This window comes from Melospiza melodia, chromosome 3 (assembly GCF_035770615.1).
Source record: "Melospiza melodia melodia isolate bMelMel2 chromosome 3, bMelMel2.pri, whole genome shotgun sequence".
NCBI classification, from domain to species: Eukaryota; Metazoa; Chordata; class Aves; order Passeriformes; family Passerellidae; genus Melospiza; species Melospiza melodia.
The window spans coordinates 47566643-47583348 of NC_086196.1; the positions used below are offsets into that span (position 1 = coordinate 47566643).

General features: G+C 49.9%; 1 protein-coding gene across 2 annotated transcripts in view; it reads right to left on the reverse strand.

Moving 5' to 3' along the window:
- The window catches only part of SLC35F3 (solute carrier family 35 member F3), a 162257-nt gene that overhangs the window by 3745 nt on the left and 141806 nt on the right, over positions 1-16706 (reverse strand). For both annotated transcript variants that reach the window (XM_063151623.1, XM_063151624.1), the window contains 3 exons: positions 8845-9064; positions 3089-3214; positions 570-762 (listed from right to left, as the gene is read on the reverse strand). In XM_063151623.1, coding sequence (XP_063007693.1) covers positions 570-762; positions 3089-3214; positions 8845-9064 — 539 coding nt within the window. The remainder of the gene's footprint in view (positions 1-569; positions 763-3088; positions 3215-8844; positions 9065-16706) is intronic.

Here is a 16706-nt window from a genome sequence, read left to right on the forward strand (position 1 = left end):
CCTTTAAAACTTAGATTGGCATCCCTCCCCTCTGGGCTCCTTTGGTGACACAGCAGTGGCAGCAGAAGAGAGGATTGCCACTTATCAAAATTTCCGTCACTGTGCAACACTATAATTTCACAAGTTTCCTCCTCTTTAGGAGTAGCAATTAGCTACTACTGCAGGCACCAGAGGCATTGGAGTCTGGCCTTGTCAAGCCTGGCCTAAGCTCCTTGCTGTGGGGATGCTGATGAGCCCCAGATAATACCCCTCCCAGCAGGCTGCTTCCATCACAGCCCAGGCAAGTGTTACCTGTCTCTGTCACACAGAGTTCATGTTGGGACAAGCTTCACAGTTTAGTTCCACAGTCCCTTCTAAAGAGAGCCACTGTGTTTTGGTGTGGTAAGAATAGCAGAAGCGAGGTCTTCTTTGGCCTTAGGAATAGACCCTCTCATAATATCTCAAGTTAATTATTAAGTTGAGAAGGGAAAACAGCTCCAGTACAGGAGATGCTTGCAGTTTCCACCAGTGGCCAGTTTCTGGCACCCTCCTCCACCCCCAGCACTGTGAGAGCTCCCCCATCTACTCACTCAATAAGAGAATTGAAAATCCGCAGAGGTTCCCCCAAGGAATGATGTCAAAAGAGCTCCAGTACTCCACTTTGGTAAAATAAAGGATGACAGGAATACAGGTAACGAAGAGGACATTGAAGACAGCTAACACAGACAGGAATAAGGCAGCTTCTCCAAATTTAGCACTGCCCAAAAGAAGTTTGAATAAAACCTAAAAGAGGAAAAGACATGGGTTTGATTTTCTTGCACCACCATCCCTGGAGGGCTGGTGTTCTGTTCTGGCACCTGTGCAGGGATGCTTGCCAGAAACCCGGGATGGCTGCTCGTGGAACTGTGGTGAGCAGCTTGTGTGGCCCAGCCTTCCCCCTCCTGGCACCCCTGGAACACAGGCAGGGGCAGCTGCCAACTGAGTCCATGCAGAAAGGGCATTCAGCACCTTTGTCTGTGCCTGTCCTGAAAGGAAAGGTCACTAACCCTAACTTAGACCCTTCAGCCCTAGCTTAGACCCTTCACTATTTCACCTCCAGAAAACTTGACATTAAGAAGACTGTGGAGCAGGGCAGGGGGAGGAGATGAAGCAGTCTAGATGAAGAATCTCCCTGCATGAGACATCACTGGTCCAGGCTTTGGACAAGCACAGTCCATGCTGACTGGCTGTCCTTCCACCTTCTCCCTGGGAACTCATCTCCAGGAGGCAGATAGAGCAGCAGCCCCATGGCCCAGAGTGCAGATGCAACGTGGGCAATGGGACTGCAGGGAGGGATTTAAAAGCTTTGGTTTGTTAGTGGGAAAAGAAAAAAAACAAACCAGAAGAAATGCGGGCTGTGAGTAGCCCATGTGTGGCTGGGGACTGCCTGTGGACAGGTCCTGTCTGGAGTCTGCACTGGTTTTCACCCAGAGAGCTGCAGAGATTCTGTTGGATACCATGGTTTGGGAACAGTTTTCCTCTGCTGCTGGCTGCAGACCAGGACAGCCAATGGACTGTGACTGAGTGGTTTGTGCAGCACTGGCAGTCCCCCCCACCAGTGTCAGTTCTCTCCTTTGCCTACATAGAGCAGGCAGGGCTGCAGGGCTGCAGTGCCAGCAGGGCTCTGCCATTCCCCCATCCCATCACTGGCCAGTGCAGCTGTGATGCTGCTCTGCAATATGGAGCAAAATGTCCCAAAAGCCACTTACTCCTCATTGCCACCTGAGGACAGCTGTTGTGTTACGCCCAGCAGGGTCACCTCGACCTATCCTCCTACCCCAGATGGGCTCTGCTGCACGTGTGAGACCTGTCTGCCTGCAGATCTGCCTGTCCCTTCGGCACACACAGCTCATGGGAACTGAGCCAGACTCTGGAAAGCAAGAGCAGGGTGGCAGCAGCAGCAGTGGCAGCAGCAGTGGCAGCAGCATGTGCTGCACAACAAGCTGCAGAGCTTCATCTGTCCTGGCATGCAGAGCACACTGCAGGGTAACACCCTGCTGGCACTGCCACCGCCACCCTCCTGTGCACGGGCTCTGGTGGAGCAGCCCTGAGACTCCCACTCCCAGAAAGAGTGGCAGGGTCATGGGAAAGGGAACACAAAGGCTCTAGCCTTTATTTCCTCTGGTCTGGTGGGCCATGTCTCTGGTCCTGCAAGGAAATGCTCTATTAGAGGAATGAGCTGTATGAAACTTCCTGACTTTCCTAATGTAAGACATGGTCTGATCTGACAAAGTCAGCAAAAAGTATCACAGCACGGTGCTGAGGGGCACAGGCAGATGCTTCTCAGTTTGGCCAGTTTCCCTGGACTGCTGGTGTTAGGGCTGCAGGGCTCTCCTGGCCAGTTCCTGTTGGATGACTGGTACAGTGCAACTCATGAGACCAGATGTCTACACCTCCTCCTGATCTACACATCCAAGCCAGGGTGGGCAAACCACACTTACAAATGCTTATTCCTCACTGTGGGCTGTGGCTCTGAGCACTACGAGCAGCACACAGGCAAGTGCCCAGAAGTGTCCCAGGCTGAGCGAAATGGCTCTGCTCAGCAGAGAAGGCTGCATCTTACACATAGTGCAGCTTACCCAGCTGCTCAGGATGAGGTCTTGATTCACAGGCACGTGCTCTGCATGTTAAGGATGCAATTGCTTCCATGATAAGCAATGCTTTCAGCCCAACACAGGCTACATATGTTCCTGAAGGAGGACTGGCAAGGGGAGGTAACCAAATGACTCAGAGAAACTAAATCTCTGCAGGGTGCTTCCAGAATGAGTGCTTGAATCCAGGATCTATGGAAAAGCAGCTTCATTTTTATGAAGGTGGGATGTCTGTAAATCCTCCCCCTGCTGGAGGAGCACTGGAGAAGACCATTCCAAGGAAATAGGAGTTTTTATCCTAAGAGACAGCAGACATCAAAGCAAGGGAACACCTGAATGCAGTGCTGCAGAGCAGTGTGTTTACGGCAGAGCTCTTAAAGAAGGGCACATGGCACTGAACTGCACAGAGGTTTGCAAGCCAAAGTGAGTGATGAGGGTGGCAGGCATCTCTCTGGGGGGAGAGATCCAGGTGTGCTTACCTTGTAGAGAGCAGACATTGAGGCAGAGCCCACCACCAGGGCTATCCCAATAACGGAGTGGCTGTGAAACCCATCGGCGTACGTCATCATAACTATCCCTGCAATAGCAAATATAGCAGCCACAATCTGGTTGGAGACAAAGAAAGAAAGCAAGAAAGTGTTACTAGACAACCCCCACGATGGAGAAACAGGCAATGCAGATTTACATGCACAGTAAATCTGCATCATCTGCTTATGTAGAAAATAGTAGCAAGCCTGGGCCAATACCAGATGCTGCCTGCTCTTGTGGATTGCCTGGCTGCAGGGAAGCTGCAGGAAGAGCTGCAAAGGAGTGGCTGCTCCAGGCATGTGTGACAGGCCAGACTTCAGGGCTCAGTGCCTCCGACTGAGCTTCCCCATCAGTGGGTGCCTGCAGCCTGTGCATGACAATAATACACAAGTAATAATTCCCTGCAGCTTGCAGAAAAGGCTTCGAGTCCTGTTGAAGTTTTGGAGCAAAAAGGTTATAGAAATAAACAGGGGAATAAAATTCATACAACTGCTTTCCAGTCTAGACGAGTCATTTCAGGAGTAGGAGGAGGTTTTTTCCAGCCAGCTATGCACACTGCAATGCCTGAGGGGTGTCTCCCAAACAGAAGGAACATTCACAAAGGCAGGGGATGCGCTGCCCCGATTTACCAGGGTGTGCAAGAAAGCCCTGGCTTCTCTGGGATTGTCCTTCAGCCTCTCAGGGTGTTAATTCTGGGGTGAATAGGGCTTTCCGTAGGCTTCCTGGCCCTGCAGGGCTGTGGGGGATGCCCTGCTTACAGCACGTGCCTTTTGGCTGCACACTCAAGGTGATGCCTCCAAGATGACTCAGGTATTAGTTTATTTTGATCCACAAATGGGTAAGTGCCAGCCAGCTGCCCCCTCTGGCAGGACCAGACTGGGATTTTAAGCCCCATCCACAGGCTGCAGCTGCCTACACAACCATGAGCCTCCTCTCATCTTTCCTGCTTCCCATCAGAGATATACCAGGGCTGCAGGGGAAGGTCTGTGTGCGAAGCTCTGCTGCTGCCTGATCAGCAGGGTGTGGTGAGGTACCTCTTTGCCAGCTGCAGGTCCCAACCCCAGCAGCACCAGCAGCCTCTTCCCTGGGCTGAGCTGGGGCTGGTGCCAGGGGACACCCATACACCAGATAATCAGATTCTTCCCTCACACTGACATCAACACCTTCAATTTGCCCTAACAAAAATGGCCCATTTTTGCAAACAAAACCGTATCAATTCCTCCACAGGGGTTGCTGTATAATGGCAGGATGGCAAAAGACAGAATACTGATTTATGGCTTGATCAGGGTGGAGCCCAGTACAAAGTGCAAAGGTTGGATATCCACACTGCAGATTTGGAGAGGTTCAGATACAGCATCTTGGCTTACAGCCCTGTTGGCATCTGGTCTCTCCATGCACAGCTGTGGTGCATAATTCGTAAAGTGAAGTTTTGTGATGGTGTAACTGAGCCCTATGGTCCAGGACAGGCTTCTTTTTAAGGCAAAGAGAGAACCCCACCCTGCATGGCTCTGCAGAAGTGTGGGGCACTTCTCTCACCAGTGTGCTGGTGCTTGTCAATTAAAAATTCAGACATTCTGTGTGGCTTCAGAAGCACAAGAAAAAAGTTCATTGCATGAGACTAGCATGAGGCAGGTGCAGAACAAGGAAAAAGAGATTTGCCTTCACCCAACACATAATTAGGTGAAGGAAAGCTTTGCCATTGCACCCTGTGGATGTGAAAAGTTTACAAGGATAAACTCATGGAAGAAAAAAATTCCATCAACGACTATGAGCTATAGAAACACTGCTTCCATCTCAGGAAGTCCTTGGGCCTCAAATTGTTGGAGGCTGGAAAGTCTCATGAGGAAATATCATGACAGGCTTTTCCTATTTAGACAGATTTTTCTACTACAGGCAGCTGGTGCAGGCAGGCTTCTGGGGCAGAGGCACCTTTGCTCTGACTCCCTTTGCTGTGGCTCTTGGGAGAGCTGCAAGGTGCATGGCTCAGGCTTAGCTGAAAGATGGCAACTCTGTGCCTTCCTTCAACATCACCTGTGCTACACATGAGTTGACAAAGAGTGGAAGATGCAGCATTTCCTGTAACATCTGCTGCAGGTGTGGCTGTCCTCCTGTGAGCTGTGTGGGGCTTGTCCATCCTTCACTGGAGGGCTGAGGAGAACCACAACCACATTCCAGCTGTGGCACCCAGCTGGCAGCTCCAGGTGTGAGGGAGGAGGAAGCCTGGCTCATCCCCCTAAGGCAGCTGTGATGCCTCTGCACTGGAAACCTGGGGGTGCATGCATGAACTGCAGAATGAAAAGTCTCCTGCTCTGCTTTTAACATGAGGAGCTGATCAGCTTCAGAGCACCTTCCAAGAGCCTGTGTTTGAGATTTGCTAGGAGATGTATTTCCAAGTGCCACAGGCAGATGTGCTTGTCTGTATGTTATGTACACAGGAGGCACTTACAGGTGATGGCTCTCTTGGATCCTGAGCTGTTTTATTCGTTGTACCATGGAGGGAAACAAAGTCAAAGATCAAAGCAAATAAATGCAGTCTGCAAACAGTTCGGCTGGGGCAGAGGTCCTTGCCTCTTCCATCAAGTGTGTCACAAGTGTCAGATGAGTCTTGGCCTCCCTTTGCAGTGTCCTGTTGATCTGCCAGGGGTGCCACAGACACCTTCTCTGAAAGCCTGTCAGCCTTTCTATCCAGCACATTGTTAGTGGTGGTGACAGGCTGCTCACAGCACAGTGCCACAGATGTCTCAACACTGCAGGGTTTGCAGAGGCAGTGCTGCAGGCACTCACAGCTTCATCATTTCTGTGCCTTTGACAGCTCCCAGCCCAGCCAGTTGTTCTCTGGGCACAATGAAGGGCAAGGGGGAAAAGCTCAACTTCATTAGGGGAGATGAAGACACTTAAAAGTACCTGAATGGCAAGGATGGGAACTTGTAATTGTTCTTACTTTAAATTCCAGCTAAATTGTGATTTATGTGCTTAGAGAGCAAGCAGTTGCCCTTCTGAAGGCCAAGTAGGATAACTGTACTTGCTTTAACCCCACTGAGCAGCTGCCTTTCTCACCCTGCCTCTGTCAGTGGGCATGAACAGGGACACCCAAACGTGCAGTCAGAGCTTGGCTGTGGCATGTCCATCCTGCTGCACTGGTGTGGGATGGAGCTGGAGTGTGGGAGGGCACTCTTCCCCTTGCAGCCTTGTCTGATACCCTCTCAAAGGGTGCTTTAGGAGGGTCAGCAGCTCTGACTGACACAGTGTGGCCCCGAGTCACCATGTGGGGCTGTGTGGTGGCTGCAGCCCCAGGTCACTCCCAGGGAAGCCCTAGCAGCTGTCTTTCCTGCTGGTTGCCAGTCCCAAGAAGAGGGCAGTGTACTGGGGTCATCCTGAGGCTGTCCCCCAGCACTGACACTCTGCCTGTTGCTTTTCACATGGGCTGTACAGAAGGGAAGAAAATGATTCTCTCCAAAGATTCCATGTAGAGAGGAGTGCCCTGGCACTGCCACTGTGCCACACAAAGCTGGGTGGCAGATCTGCTGTGCTGCCATGTGCCCTTCCAATCTCCAAGGACAAGTGCCTCCTCACTCTCACATTGCCACAGGTCAGGGTGCCACAAGTGCTTCAGAGCAAATAGCCCAGTCTGTCTGCAAACCCCTTCTCCCTGCACCCAGGTCCCTTGCTGGCCTGCCACCTGGGAAGGAGACAGCTTGTTCCTTCTTGCATTCAGGAGACAGCTGGGTTCCCTCTCAGGAAGCCCTCCTGCCACAATCTCACCAATGCCAGGTTCCACGGGGAGGGGCTGGAACACATGGCAGGGGTATCACACAGCCACCACTGCTCTGGCCCCTCTTCTGCTGCTCTGCTTCACTGCTGCTTTCCCAAAGTAGTGCAGATAGGGAACAAAAGACAGCTGGACATGGCCAGGACCAGCACTTGGGTCTGCTTCTCTCCTCCTTCCCCTCCTTCTGCCCCTTTGAGAAGGGAGGCAAACAGAACAGGATTCATCCCCCAGTGCGTGTTCCCTGCCATGGCACAAGACAACATTCCCAAGGGACTGCAAAGTCCCTGACCATCCTGGCTTTTCCATCAACTCCGGAGAGCCCAAGAAGCACCTGTGCTCCAGCATGTATGTGCCCATGTGGGTGTCCCTGCACACACAGGTTGGCTTCTTTCCCTCCACACCACAGCCACATCCATGGTGGGAGGTGGCACATCCAGACTGAGGAACAGGCTGCAGGGGCAGACTGCAGTGGTCACTCCTCCACACACCACCTCTCCTGGTGTCCCACCAGTGCTACAGCTGAGAGTGCCACAAGAGAGATGAAGACACAAAAATACCTTTTTTTATTTTCATTTATCAAAATGGCCATCACATCCAGCTTTGGTAACAATGAGACTTCCCCAGCTCCAGGATCATTTCAGGATAGTCTTACTTCTGCACTCAAAAATCACAGTTAATTTGTTTTGAGGGTAGGGCTACTTGGGCAGAGGGGTGGGCAGACACCAGCTGGCCACGCTGAGCTTTTGGCAGGTACATTTTGCAATCATCCCCTGAGCAGCCTCTTGGCTGCCACCACTGAAAGGCTGGCCAAGGTCTCCTGCCAAATTCTCCTGCCAGAGAGGAATACTTCCTGAGAAGTTAACTCTCAGCTATTCCATGCAACAACCTCTTCTTAGCACCACCAGCCAAGGTGGGTGAGCGGGGAGCTCCTCAAGTAGTGGGCAGGAGACAGGAATAATTACAGTTATTGCTGTTGATCTTGATTATTAATTAAGATCAATTGGTGAAGCAAGGAAAGAGGGACCCACTGGTGCCTTTTCCTTGCAGTTGCTCCTGGCCCTGGCAGGAGCTCCTTGGCCCTGGGGTGATGGGTTACCCATCCACCCACTTTGCTGCCCAAGGATGTGATGTGCTGAGGGCTGCTGGAATGGCAAAAGGGTCAGCAGGGACCTGGGGGGTTTCTGATGAACCTTCTGCACATGGCTCTGCTGCTGCTGCTGCAGAGGCATTCACATGGGATGCAGAACTAAAGGTGCAAGCAAACATTTGGGGTGCCACCACCACCAGAAGAGCAGCCTTGTGCTGCTGGCCAGATGCAACTCACTGTGGACACCAACCTTCCATCAGCGACACGTGCAGACACGTCTGGGCCATGGCAAGGCGAGGGCAGCCCAGCTCTCCTCTGCTGCCTGCAGCTGCTGCACCTGACACAGGGGATGCAGAAGACAACTGTCCCACCCCGCAAGCCTGCTGTCACACGTGGGAAGGTGAGGGCCCTGGTAAATTCCCAGGATGGGACCAGAAGGGCATTGTGTGCAGGCAGGGCTTGCGAGAACGCGCAGTTAGAAACACCCAGGTCTGGTGGCAGCCTGGGAATGGTCACTTGGAGGGCACTGGCAGGGGCTGACACACATCCACAGCAGCATGGAGACAGCACATATCCTTTGTGACCCACTCTGGAGCAAGTCACCTCTTTGCTGAAGGAATGTGCCCAAAGGCACTGGGCTGGGGGAGCCAGGGGCTCCAGGAGCTCACAGGCACCTGGGAAGGTTGCAGGGAAGGATGCAGGGAATGATGCAGCCCTGCTCCACAGGGACTTCTGTGCCCACACAGCTGTCTGCGTGGGTGCTGCTTGAACCAGCTGGCAGGAGGCAAGGGGTAAAGGAAAGACACAGGGGTGAGGGGGAAGAGGGGAGACAGAGATAAGGAGTCACTTACCCTCACTCCCATGAACCTGTCCCTCAGAACGATCCATGAAAGCAAGAACACAAAAGCTTTGTTGCAGCAGAACAACACGGAGACATCCGTAGTGTTTATTTTCTTTATTGCATGTAAGTAAAGGTAGTTTGTGAGTGTCCAAAGAACACCAAAGGGTGCTGCCTTGGTAAAAAACACCTTCAAAGTCAAGCCATTGTCTCCAAAAAATCGGCAGCACTCCCTAAAACAAGGAGAGAAAGGCAGTGTTATTACATAAGCCAGTCACAGTCTGCAGCAAATATATGGCTTTTTTTGCTCCTCTTCTTTTCCTTTGGGGAAAGAGAGGCACACACCTTAAAGAGAGGGGAAAAAAACAAGTTTCAGCTTCTGCTGCAACAGCCAGCACCTGCACAGGGTACAAACAGGCAGGGGCTGCAAACAAGGGAGGGGGCTGCAAAGAAAGAGCAAAGGGAGAGGTGATGACAGGAGGTGAAATCTCACTCTTCCCATCAGTCCCTTCTCTTGTGTGAACATCTTGTAGCAGTGTGGGGCCATCCTCCTCCCTTCAGCCCTGTGGGCACCTGGATGCTGAGGGCCCAGGCTTGGCAGCAAAGTCCCTAGCTCCCTGCTCCTGCTGAAGCCATGGGAAGCTGATCTGCTGTGTGGGGCCTGGAAGAAGCCTTGCAGGAGCCTGGTCTGGGGTTTTTCCACCAAGGGGGAGGGACCTGGCTCAAATCTCCAGCAGCATCAGGGCAGGAGCAGGAGGGGGTGGCAGGCAGCTGCCTGAGGACACAGTCTCAAGCTACGTCAGGGAAGGTACAGGTTGGATATAAGGAAGAAATTTTTCACTCTAAGAGTAATAAAGTACTGGAATGCTCTTCCCAGGGAGGTGGTAGAATCACCATCTCTGGGTGTTTAAAAAAAGACTGGACATGGCACTTGATGCTATAGTCTAGTTGAGGTGTTAGGGCATAGGTTGGACTCAATCTTAGAGGTCTCTTCCATCCTCATTATTCTGTGTGATTCTGTGGGAGGTGAGAACATGGCATGGCAGCAGCTGGGGACACGCTGGAGCAGCTGGAGCAGCAGTGGGGAGTCAGGGGCTCATGTGTGCACTCCAGGCTGGGGATGCTGTGAATCCCTGAGCAGGAGGCAGCCTGGGCAGGTTCAGCCCGGGCCCAAAGAGCAGAAGCACCAGCAGTCTGTCTGTGTCCCAAATGTAGCACAGGACACAGGAGGTGATGGGGTGCAGCTGGGCCATGCTGGCAGGGCTGGCATGGGGCTGCAGGGCTGGGGGGAACCCATGCTGCATGGAAATTCAGGAACACACAGAAGGGATGAATCAGCCTGGGGGCTGGGGCTGTGCCAGCAGCCTGCGAGGTGTGTGTGGGGCAGCCAGCACAGTGCCCTGGCCTGCACTGCCATTGCTCCTTTCAAACTTGCAACCTCCCCCGGGCCCTGAAGTTCTTTATTGGGGTGCTCTGACAAAACCTGGCCAGATTTAAATTTCCTGCTGACAATGATGGACAAATAGTTTTTCACTGCTGTCATGAATTTCAAGCTGTTTGTTTCCTGAGACTGGGCATGTAAAGATCATTATTTGGACACTGATGAAAGCATTATTTTGATCCACTTTCCCAGAAGACAGGGCTGTACCAGATGAATACCTAAAAAACCCCATCCATTCTTTGAGCCTCTTCAGATCTCTGCATCCACAAGTCTACATCTGCTACAGCAAGACTGCAAGGCAGAGGAAACACATTTTTTTGTGTTTATTGGGTTTTGTTGCCTGCCAGGCCTTTGTATCAAATCATAGCTATGCAGAACTTGCCCATCTCTGGGTGTGATGCCCCTGTACTTTGGCTGCTGTACATGGACTCTTTCATTGGAGCTGCTGGTTCTGCATTGTGTCCCTCAGTGTCCCTTGTCCTCTGCAAGACTGCCTGCTGGCAGCAGCCTATTCCCTGCCAAACCTGTTAACCGCCTCTCTGGATCAGCAGAAGAGCTGCCCATCTGCACTGCAAACCACAGCCTGACCTCCCACCTGCTGGAGCTGTGCTGGGCTGCTCAGGGATGCTCATGACCCTGACAGATGCTGCCTGTGCTCAGCAGGATCCATTCTCCCCTTCCACAAACACTACACCCACTGCAGGTCTGGCCTCCAGTCCTGCACAGCGCTGGCTGTACCAGGCACCTGCCACAGGGGACACGGGGAGTGCAAAGGGAAGCAGAGGCACACTGAAAAAGCCAGTCCCAAACTTCATTTAACCTGCTTCCTAAGACACCATGGAGGGTTTCACAGCCAGGTGTCATAGGCAGCCAGCCTCATGCTCTCAAAACAAAAAACCACAGGCAGAGGTACAATTAAATTACATGAAACAAGAGTAGTATGAGAGGAACAGGAAGGCTGTACTCAAATGAAAGGACAAAAATGGAATTTATGTTGGGATTCATCCTGGGGGAAAAAAGTTCCTCCTGCCAAAAATCTGTTCCCCACATATAGAATTGGCTATCACTATTTCATATATAGCAGAAAGATGTGCTTTTACTGTTTTGTGGGCCTGATTCTTGTCTAGTAAATACCACTGGATTCCTATGGAATCACAGCCTGGATCCCTGAAGCATCCAGCATAGTGCCCCAAAGGACAGCCTTGCCCTGACATGGATCATGACCCTGAGCTGCAGGGCCCACTTTGGGAATCTCTCTTTGCCCTATAGAATACCAACGTACAGCTCCTTTTAGCTGTTCTGGCTGGCTTCACCAAGCATGAATTACATTTCAAAGGCTGGCTCCAGCTTTCAAAGGAGACCTCCTCATGGCAGATTTCCTAACCCAGCACAGAGGACTCCTAGGGACGTGGAGGGTGCTGCCAGCCATGCACCCTGTTGTTCCAAATAGGGGCACTCCAGCAGATGGGTTAGATGCTGCCTTGGACCTGGCACCTTCAGCAAAGCAAGAGGAGCATCTGGGAGAATGTGGCATGTTTTGTGCACCAGAATGACCATGTGCCATACAATAAACCTCTCACAAGTAATTGTCTCCCCAGGCTTGCCACTGCTTACTGATTTTTCCTTGGTGCTGTAGCACAGCTTGTGAAGCCATACCATGAAGAGTTTGATGAAGAGAGTTTTCAGTGACTAATGGTAGATAAATAGTTATGGGAAGTGAGGCAGGACCGTGGTAGAACCTACACTGTAAGCTCAAAACAGTCAGGGATGACTCCAGAAAAAGCAACCTTCAGCTTAAATATTTGGACAGAGCATTTGAACACAGCTGTTCCTGCTGTCCAATAATCTCTGGACCAGCACAGACACAGGCACACCCACCATGTTAACCCCCACATTGGGTTAAAAGAGAAATTGTCATCTTAGACTGACCAAACCTATTCCTGGTCACATCACCAGAAATCCTGCACCTGCTGCTCTCACCTTCCTCCTCAAACCAGAGGCTGCTTTGGTACTCTCTCAATGATACAGTTTTGCTTGCTGGGAACACCCTGCTCTGCTCATGAAGCAGTGGGACTTTGGGTGTGGACAACAGCCAGAAGGGCTACAGGGGAAAGCAGATGCAAAGCTCAGGTGTGCCCTGACCCTGTGGATCCCCAGTTCATGCTGAGCATGGCTTCTCTTTGGCAGAGAAGCTGCCCTGCAGAGCCCCTCTGCTGAGATCATCTCCCCCATATTCTCTGTAATCCTCTATGTGAGGGGTAAATTCCTGCAAGTGTGGAGATGTGTGCAGGTAAGGTGGCAGCACACAGCAGGGAGCTGTGACATTGCAGGGTCTAATGCTGCATTTTTTTGAGATAAACCATCTTCCTGCATTATTTTCCTCAATTCTGCCATCATGAACTGGCACTCCATTGTATTCACAGCAATTGGTTTAAAATATAAATGGAAGGCATTAACAAAGGCAACAGCCTTTGTTATGGTCTGTGTTAGACTGGAATGGAATGTCAGAGGAAGGAGACTGGAAGGGAATTGTGCTGGTTTAATTGCCACAGCAGCAATACAGAAAAGTTTGCTTCCACCTACAAGTGCCACATCCATGTTCAGACAACCTCAAGGCTGCTACGGTACTACAGGAATTGGATATTCTGGATATTGGACATTCTGTATCCAGGATATTGGAATTCTGTAGCATAAAAGATGCTACAGAAAAGCCTGAGGCACAGCAATCTTTTGTTTGTGTCTTAACTCTAAATTGTTTGCTGGTTTCTTTAGCTTTCATGTACTAGGTCTTGTTCTTCACACTGTTTTTAGCGTGCATCTTCATTAACCCAGCAAATGGCAAATTAGCTCTACTCCATTAGGCAAGTCTCCAGCACAATACTTGCAGAATAACTCCGTCACTGGAATCAAGCATCCCCAGTGAAGTAAATCAGAAGTCATCAGTGCCAAAATTCTGTCCTAAGTAAGAGTTAATTATATGGAAAGCAGGTGCTGCATTCAAATAAAACTTGCAAATGAAATATGACAGTAAAGCTCCACTTTTCCCCCACTGAGTTAACAATTATATATTTAACATTATTCACCTTCCACTGCCTCTTTTGTCTTTTAACCATTGCTAGGCAGTCGTGATGCTTCCCCACTTCTCTGAACCTCGTGCAAATGGATTTATAAAATCTTGCCAACACTGGAATGAATGCTTTCCCCCCTATTCTGGAAAAAGAAAATCCCACCTATGAAGAGAAAAGGTAGACAAGAATGAGAAAAAGTACACAGAGTGTGCTGCCCCAGGCCAGGGGTTTGTTCTCTTGATACTCCCTGCAGGACAAACCTATGCTAAAAAGGGTTGTAAGCCACTGAAACTGCCATTACATCTTTGGAAAATCTGCACTAAAGTAGAAAATTTCTGGAAGTAATACACATCCTCAGGGAGTACTTTGCACAAGCCAGTTATTTCTCCTTTCCAGACTGTTAACTTTTGCTAGAATTTTTTCATTGTCTCAGTGCTCACACTGCAGCCTCTTCCTCCCAAACAGATTTGGATCTGCTGTTGTTCTTAGAGGGTAATATTATTTCTTTGTAGACTGTGCTTCTTTCTCTGACCTTGCAAGGTCTGTACCTGCAAATTGAATTTGGCTAAATTGCTTCTGATTTTCAGCAGAGTGAGCATCACCTCCCTGGAGCACAGCAAAGCCACCACTGTGCCAGTGAATCCTTCTTCTTGATTAGAGATTGGCAGGCAAAACGTGTTTTGCTAATCCCAGCACCAATTAGGCCCGCATGGATAAATAATCTGCAGATGTGCAACAGTCTTACATTTTCTGTTCAATGTACAAAAAAAAAAAAAAGACATGGACTAAAATGTCGTGCCATGTCTTCTGGGAGGACTTACAAGCCAGTTGTAGGAGCAAAAGAAAAGCAGACAGACAAGATGTGTTGACAGTACTAGGAGAGAAGGAAACTAGACTCAAGTTTAATTTCTCTCAGTGAAAAAACCCCACAAGGATGGTTTTTTGTAATTCATCCTGTTAGGATCACAGCATCTCTCATGCATTAAGCTCACAAGTGGAGGCAAGTATGACTGCTGTACAGATAAAATGCAAGCTAACTCAATATATTCTTCAAGAATGCTCTCCAGGAAAGCAAAGATGTGTTTTGCAGAAAAAAGGATCATGTCTCCAGCTTTGCTTCTTTCCCCTTTGAGCCAGCACTGACCCAAAGAGTAGCCATGACAAAATAAGCCTCTCAGATGGGTGGACTTCAAACCAGTGCAAGAAAAGGGCGAGCTCATGAAGCCCATTTTACAGATGTGCAAGCTGGGGCACAGAGAAGCAAAGTCCCTGAGCGCTTTGAAGTGGCAGGATGAGGGCTGCCTGTTGATTGCACCTTCAGAGAGATGGGGATTTGCTTTTCCTGCATGTTTATTTTAGAGCCAGCTTCTGTTTCTTATCAAGACAGTCCCTGAGCGCCTTTTTCCTGAGTCACCACAGGTACACATGCCAGCAGAACAGTTGCACGGAGGCTCCTGTGGTGTGTCCCAGATCATAAATGCTGTGAGTAAACCTGCTGGCCTCAGCACTTTGCACAGAGATGCCCAGGACTCCTGCCATGGCTTTTATTGCCCTTTTATTGCTGCTCTGAGGCTCCTACAACAAAACCTGGGTACCTGTGTTTTTCCTCAGGAAAACTGCCTCCAGGTGCTGGGAGGGCACAAGTTTCTGTTGTGGCACAGGTCTGAGAGCTGTCCTGGGTGTGCTGCTGTGCCCTGCCTGCCGTGCTGCCTGCAGTGCCCACTGAGGAAAGCTGCAGCCCATGGCCAAGGACCTTATGGCTCCTCAGAGGTGTCTGTACTCATCCAGTCTGTCTGTACCTATCCAGTCTGTCTGTGCTGGGGCTGCACACTGAACTAGGGCTGCAAACCCTGGCCTTTCAGCCTCCTTATACCCTTCCTAATGGGAATGGCAGCACTGCAGCCCCGGAGGGAACATCAGCGCCAGTGACAGCCCTGGATTCTGGAGATGGATACAAAGGGTGGCTTATCTGAAATACTCTAATGGCTTTTTAATGCCCATCACCACATGCACATTTTTCTGTAAGCACATTATTAAATGCAAGAAATTACCACAGAAGTCAATCAAGCATCCAGCTGCCCCTTTTAAATGTCTGTGCCTGAGACTGACTTGATTACTTGTTTCTACACTTGGTTTGGGGCTGGCGTTCTGCCTTTAAACTTTTTTCTGTTCTGGGAGTTTCCAGCTCATTTGCAGAAAATACATTCTGATAGGCAATGGAATGAGAAAATTGTCTTCTCTTAAATGAAAGAAAAAAATAAATGAAATAAAAAATCCACAGACTGACCTTCTCTGAACTAGAGAGACAGAAGCAATTGGTTTTGCTCAGCACTGCACACGTGCCATACTAAACATTTGCACAATAAATGGTCCCAGGAAATGCTTAGCTATGGATTTACATAATAGACCAGAATGGCTCCAAAAGAAGCAAATAATACAAATCTTACAAACCACCTGAATACACATTTTCAAGACAAGTCTTAGAACAGACTCAGAAACCTTAATGAAAGACTGTTTAAACTAACATTTAAATAAAAAAGCTTTAAAAGAACAAGACCAAACCACATTTCAGAAAATGCAGCAAGCATTCCTGGCAAGAAGAAGCTTTTAATGTGACAAGATTCCTTCAGCAGTCAGGCAGCTGAAATTATCATGAATTATCCAACATTTTCTGCCTTTAGACCCCAGAGGTACCCAGAGCTGAAGTACTTTATGCTCGTCTAGACAACCAGCATTATACAAATAAAATGTAAGACTGTTGCTATGTGCAAGCTCCAAACACCCACAGACCAGGCAGGCATCACACTTGAACACAGAAATGAGCTTTTTAGTTACACTCAAAGATTGCTTTGTGAAGCACCTTTATGTTCTGAGCCCATGAGAAATGTAGCCCTTGACTCGATCTGGTGAAGCACCCACGGTTGGCCTCAAATCTTTGTTAGAGCCCAGCAGAGCAGAGGCCAGGAGGGGAATGAAAGCCTCAGAGGCTCCTGGGGGTTACTGGCATGCCCACAGTGCAAGCAGAGGGACAGCTCCTGCTGCTGTTTGAGCCAGGGCTGGAGGATGAGCTGGAGGGAACTGACCCATTTGCACAGTGGGCTGTGATGAAGAGTATGTCAGGACCCCGAACCAGGCCCAAATGGAGAACAGGCTGGGCTGCCAGCTCCAGCAGCACCACGGAGAGCCAGGCACAGGCACAGGCAGGCAGGGCAGGGTGTGAGGAGCAGTTAATGATCTGTATGGAAGCAATGACAATCCTTAGGGAGCTGCAGAGCAAGCTGAGAAAATGAGCAGCGCCACATCATCAGACAGCATTTACTCAAGAGTTCAAAAAAGCCCAAGAATGAAATAGGGAATTCATATCAG